Source organism: Austrofundulus limnaeus, unplaced genomic scaffold (genome assembly GCF_001266775.1).
Source record: "Austrofundulus limnaeus strain Quisiro unplaced genomic scaffold, Austrofundulus_limnaeus-1.0 Scaffold27, whole genome shotgun sequence".
NCBI lineage: Eukaryota > Metazoa > Chordata > Actinopteri > Cyprinodontiformes > Rivulidae > Austrofundulus > Austrofundulus limnaeus.
In genome coordinates, this window is record NW_013952429.1 from 2,383,806 (window position 1) to 2,390,153 (window position 6,348).

The 6,348-nt window shown below is 40.7% G+C and overlaps 1 protein-coding gene across 2 annotated transcripts in view; it reads right to left on the reverse strand.

Moving 5' to 3' along the window:
- Window positions 1–6,348, reverse strand: part of septin9b (septin 9b) — a 74,437-nt gene that overhangs the window by 54,355 nt on the left and 13,734 nt on the right. Inside the window, exon 1 of one of the 2 annotated variants that reach the window (XM_014004973.1) lies at window positions 3,947–4,018. The exons of the other annotated variant lie outside the window; for it this stretch is intronic. Coding sequence (XP_013860427.1) covers window positions 3,947–3,968 — 22 coding nt within the window. The 5' untranslated portion in view covers window positions 3,969–4,018. Of the gene's footprint in view, window positions 1–3,946; window positions 4,019–6,348 lie in introns of those variants that run through there. 2 annotated transcript variants of the gene reach the window in all.

Consider the following 6,348-nt stretch of genomic DNA (forward strand, 5'->3'; position numbering starts at 1 on the left):
ATCAATTATTAAAATAGTCATCGATTATTTTAATAATTGATTAGTTGTCGATTAATCGATTAATCGTAGCAGCCCTAGTATGCAACAGTTACTGCTCTTTCACAACACTGCAGTGGACTGCTATGTTATGACCTCAAGCTCCTTGTAATTAACTTAAACACACAGCCTGGAAGGTAAAGCTGGGCAACAGAATGAAGGAAAAGCTCTAAAACTTTGAAAAGCCTGAGTGAGTGTGTATTTACTCTGTGTAACGTTGCTTTACTGTCAGACTGCACGTGTTTGTGTGGTTTCTTGACTGTGGCTGTAGAAACGGAGGTGTTTTGTGTGTCTGGACCCTGGAAATACTGCAGTAAACACAGATGCCTTTGCACATTGATGGATATATTTGTTCAATTCATTCGAATGACTCACTGTGCAAGTGTGAGTTTATTTTCAGATTTCCTTCTAAATGTTTGTTAGCTGGTTAATCCCATTGCCTCGTAGCAACAAGGCTGCAGGTTTTGCTCTTGGCTGGGGTCTTTCTGCATGAAAATGACACTTCCTCCCTGCGCGCACATGAATGTTACTGTCAGGTTCTGGAGGTTTGGACCAGGGACCGACACGAGGAGCTCAAAAGGAAGACAGAAACTTTATTTAAACAAAAATACTGGCATTGCAACAATAACTTTAATCTGTCGTTATTCTAACATTCAAACAGGGGAACTAAACAGGAACTCAACACAACCACAAACCTTTTTTATTTTCTTATTTTAGCATCAGGAAGCAGCTCAAAACCCACATGTTAGTTTCATGTTTTTAAGAAGCTAATGCTAGGTGAACGCAGAGCTTATCTCAATGACAGTTTAATGTTGATTGTTTTGAATCAGGATTGTGGAATTTTAAAGCTTTAATTGAGCAATATTGATATTTTGTTCACTGATATTGTAATGACAAGACATTGATGTTATTATTTTGAAACTAAGTTATGTACTTATGGAGGGATGGTCTGTAATGTCTCCTTCTAACTGACCTGTGTGTGTGTGTCACCTTTCAGAGCTCCCGCTGTAGATGTGATTTCCCTGTCCTCACAGTCACTGCTGTTTTAGCAGCCCCCCCACCATTTTTCATTAATACATAATAATCAGAGGAACACCACAAGGGCAGAGGGAGGAGAACCATGGGGCGTTTTCTCATTGAGGATATCCTGTACACTTCTYTTATAGAACACGGAGAGCTGAGTGATTTCCTTGATTCCCTTGAACTTGGTGTTCATGTTTGTGGGTATGGCCGGTGTTGTGTGCACGTGGGTTTTAAAAGGAGACGTGTCATGTTTTAAAATCWTTTTTTCACATTTAAATCATTGGGGTCTATATAAAGTAGAACTGCACTGCTTTRGTCTGAATTCCATTTTATTGTAACTCCACAAGCCCCTCCTCCCTGAGGTGTGTCTCAGATCAACTCGTTTTGAGGCTGTCTCTTTAAATCCAAATGATGTGCTTCACCGCCCGCCCCCATCCAGCCTTACATGTTGGAGCCAGAGTCTGACCCAGAGTCAGAGGACAATGAAGACTTACGTAGCTAGTAAATCCATACCTTATTTGGCAGTTTCTTTGCAAATATTGTGATGTAATAGTTCAATACACGTCAGAAAATAGAGAAAACTGAACGGGCTGAAAAATATGACCCAAACAGAATATAAAAAGGTATTTATGCAGCACCAAGAGAGACTAAATTCAATTTTTRGAGACTCCAGRTACACAACAAAATGCATTTAAAGGCTAAAAAAGTGGATTTTACATTATTATCCCTTTTAAAACGTCTCAGGATGGCCACACTGAATCACTCCTCATCTGTGGTTCTGGTTGTTTGTACTTTTCTGTTTGGGGTTTTAGTTGACCAGGTTATTTTGTCCACCAAAAAACAGTTCCTCCACTCTGAGTCTCTTTTTCCAAGTCATTGTGAAACTTCTCAAATCAGACTCAGCCTTCGTCCTCTGAATGAACTCTGATGTGGTGTAACCCCCCGCCCCACATCCCCCCCACACCCCAAGTAGTGGCCTTCCATTCAGGGTGTATGTTCATGTGTCACCAGAGAAACATCATTGTTGTTTTCATGGTTCATGGATGATTTCAATCTGGAAATTGGATTTATTTTGTTCGTGCCTTGCTGTTTAGTTGAGTGACTTTTGTTTCTTATATGGTTTCCAAATTTGCTCCGAGTTTTAGGCTGTGAGCAGGAAGTTCACTGATCCACCAGAAACATTGGATGTTTTACACCAGCATATCGAACAGAAAGATTAATATGAGCACAACCATGTCAGGGTTATTTTTTTCTTTGACTAATATAAGTAAATGGGTTCTTTCTGAGCGTGTGTGTGTGTGTGTGTGTGTGTGTGTGTGTGTGTGTGTGTGTGNGTGTGTGTGTGTGTGTGTGTGTGTGTGTGTGTGTGTGTGTGTGTGTGTGTGTGTCCTGGCCTTGACCCATATTAACACATGTGAGCAAGTCCAAATTGATTCCTTTCCTCCAACCGAGGAGCGTAAACTTATTTTTTCCCCYAAAAGCTCATTGTTCTTTTGTTCAAATCTGACCACAACTAATTAAATCATTACTTTCAGGAACAAACCGATGCTTCACAGACCGCATAAGTACTGCAATTACTGTCATACCAACAGACAAGACTGTGAGTTTCTTCCTGTTTAATTGGCGAGACTTCAAGCAAYCACTACTCGTCTTCCGTTTCCTCCTTTGTTGTATTTAAAAGCCAGGCATCATCAATAAGCAGTTACGAGTCAATGTGCTGAACACATGAGACAGCCATGTCTGATGACACGCCGTATTGAACGTATTAAAGTCATCCTGAACAGTCGAGGAAACAGAGGATTCTCTGTCAAGTGGTTGAGCTGCAGAAACACAACTGTAAAAAATAAACTTTTATGTTCCACAAGCCTCAATTCTTTTCCAAACACAAAGTCTGAAGCACTTAGGGGGTGGGTGGGGTTAAGACTGTGGCTTTCATCGCCAGGACAACAGGTCCAAACAGAACAGGTTGAAAACCAGGAAGAACCTAAAACAAGGCTTCCTCAAAAGAGTAGAGCAGGAGCTGAACTCACGTCTGTGTTTTCCCTCAGCTCACCCCCCATCTGGGGTCAGACCACTGCATTCCTCCACAGTCCGTAAACAAAAATATCCCTCTGTCTGCAGAAAATAAATCATCYGTGTGGAAAATTGCACGTAATGTATGGATATGTGGCTGCACATAAAGGGGTAGCTGAGACTGCAACAGTGCCATCAAGTGGGAAAAAAAAAGGTCTGCAAAATGTGGAGAAACTCACTGACGTCAGATTTTATATTAAAAGTCAGGATAAAATGTAATGATTTTTCAGTGCAGAAAAAGGAAGCATCAGAGAGGAACTCAGATGCATGAGAATCTGTAAAACCCTGCTGCATTTTAAAMAGCCAGAGCTTTACTCTCCATGCCCCGTAACTTAAAACAAACCATGTGTGCCAGTCAGAATTAATCTGACAGCTGGACCCCTCGCCACCCCCTCTGGCTAAATGTGTGATGACAGGATGAAAACTCCCCTCGGTCTGTTTTGTCAGTGGGCTGTAGCTGTGATGATGTTGGTCAACAGCGGATTCAGTCCTGCCAATCACAGCGCCGCTTTGCCCCCTGAGCGATTAGGCTTTGTCACTCAGGGAAGTCGCCTTTGACAGCGCGTCACATGAGGTTTACTAAATGGAAAATATTCAGGAACAATCTGGGATCTTCTCAACAGGCTCACCGTCGCTTCATCCGTCCMTTCAGTGAACGCTTGAGGAGGATTTTTAGTGAAGTTTGGATCATGAAAACACATCAAGAGGTCTCTGACTCCCACCACAAACAAAGCAAACACACACAGGGTGGCTTCCTGCTAATGATTTCTAGTGCAACAAAGAGAAAAGTGAAAAGGAGTTGGAAAGAACTTACCAGCTATTCTGTCTCGCTCCATAACTCAGCAGCTTAAAGCCACATGCAGCCTCTCGCGCCTCTCTCTTCTCCTTCCCTCCTTCCCCTTTTTTTTTTGTTTCTGCATGGAGACTTCCCCTTCCTCCTGACTTAGTCACCATGCCTCTCTCCCCCCTTGCTCTCCTCCTTCCTCCCTTTTCCTCCGTCTGCCTCCCTCGCTCTTACGCCCTCCAACTTTTAATGTCTTCAGTCTGTCAGGATAACAAGTGAGCAGAAKAGACGTCCAGAGCCATGTGCGGGTCATATGGAGCTCTGCTTTTTTTTTAAACTTAATGTATTCTCCTTTTTTTTGTTTGTTTGTTTCTACAGTGCAGTTTTTTTTATTCTCTCTATACTTAAGCCAGTCTTCCTTCCTCTTTATCACTGCTGTGTTGTTGCTGAAGTGTCCCTGTCGGCCAAACGAGCAAACAGTTTATCAGAGAATCCTGCTCCGTTCTAACACACACTTTGTGTCATGTCATCATCTCTGTGTTAACTGTACAAACAGGAAGTCAACACACTGGACACCACAGGATTATTTAAAAGGGTAGAAGAGATTTGACACGAACCTTCTTAGTTAAGGGCTCTCATGCGTCAAGAAGGTTTTTGCATCACTGTGTGATAATCAGATGTTCAAGTCAAACACACACTTTAAGCATCACGCCTGACCTTCTGCTCAACAAGGTCAAGGGCCACTTAGTGAGCCGCCGTCTTGACAAGAAAGTCAAAAAGACAATGCACAGACACACACGTCTTGTTTTTGTGTCAGGCTGTTGCTCAACAAAAACAACACACACACACTTCCTCTTCCTCTTTCCTTCAAAGAGCACTCATCCTCAMAGCCAGATTTCCAAAAATGATGAGTAAACCAAAACATGTTCTCAGCCTCGTTTCTTCAGCGCACTGTTTATAGTCGGGTTGTTGTTGTTTTTCTTTCGGCTGTTCGCCATCTGCAAGGGTCAGTGTAGTGAGCGAACTCGCTGGAAGGATTTGACGATTGTTTCATGAAGGGTCCTTGCTCACACAACTGCATCGCCGACCACTGAGCTGCCACAGCCCTCCCCCCACCCCGATGTACTGCAGCTGTTAATTTCATAACAGAAAAAAAATCAATAAGCACAAAAAGGTAGGATGAGCACAAATATTAGCAAGTTTTGTGAGTTTAAATTGCTTTGAAAACTCATTGAGTCACTAATACAAMCTCACTGTGTAAAATGTGAAGCACAGTGAATTTGATGATGCCAGAAACTCTGGTAGATGACTTATTGACCCTGACTACAACACGAGTGTTTTGATGCTGAACCCGTTGGGAAACAGGATGTTTATACTGCGAGGAGCGTGCTTTTAAAAATAAATGTGTCTCTTTTAGGCCRCCGGCTCTTTCTGCCCCGTGAACATTTGTCAGACACGTAAAGCTGGCCAGAAAAATAAACACACAACATTTGCATCTATGTATAAAGCTGCTAAATCAGTTACAATAAGATTATCTTCTTAACTCAATTATTTTTCTTGTTGAAACTGACAAAGAAGAAAAATTGAGTTTGGTAAAAAATATTGCTGATAAAAGATCAAAAGACTGGGTTGACATGGACATGATGCTTGTAAAAGATATGATGAATTATGTGATTGGACCATTTACATATGTCTGTAAGATGTAAGTAAGATGAGAAGCTATACGAGTTGTTTGAGTTGATGTTTTACTTGTATTGTTTTGTAAATTATGGTTTGTTTGAATATGTGGATAAAAGGGGCAGACATAAGATTTATTCTTCTTCTGGTAACTTTCATTTTATTTTGACTTTTGATTTGTGTAATTTCGTTGTTTTTTATTGTATATAGTTATTTTATTATGAAATTAATAATTTTTTTGAACTGAATTGAAAATTGAATTTTAAATCTTAATCCAAAATAACACTGATATAAAAAGGTGTTATTAAAAAGAATAGTTTGTAGCTTTGCAAATGTTATTATCTTACCTGCTCTAGATAACTTTTGAATGACCATATCTAACAATTACCAGGGTTTAATTTCAATTTGTGGCAATAAAGTTATTTTATTTATGAAAAGTTTTATGTTTAATTATGAAAGTTGTAACTGTGGTGCCGTGGGTCATTTAAACCTGTAAAAACAGTCTGAAGGAGAGTACACTATTAAGTCCTCCCTGATTCTAAGTGTTTACCACTTTTCTTCTTTATTCTCTCAAACCTGAAGGCAAGATCCACCCAGACCCTTGAACACCCCCCTCCCCCACATACACACATAACCCTATAAACATACAAACTCTCCAACATCCAAACACAGTTTTCCATATAACAGTACATCCTACACACACAGACACACACACACACACACACACACACACACACACACACACACACACACAC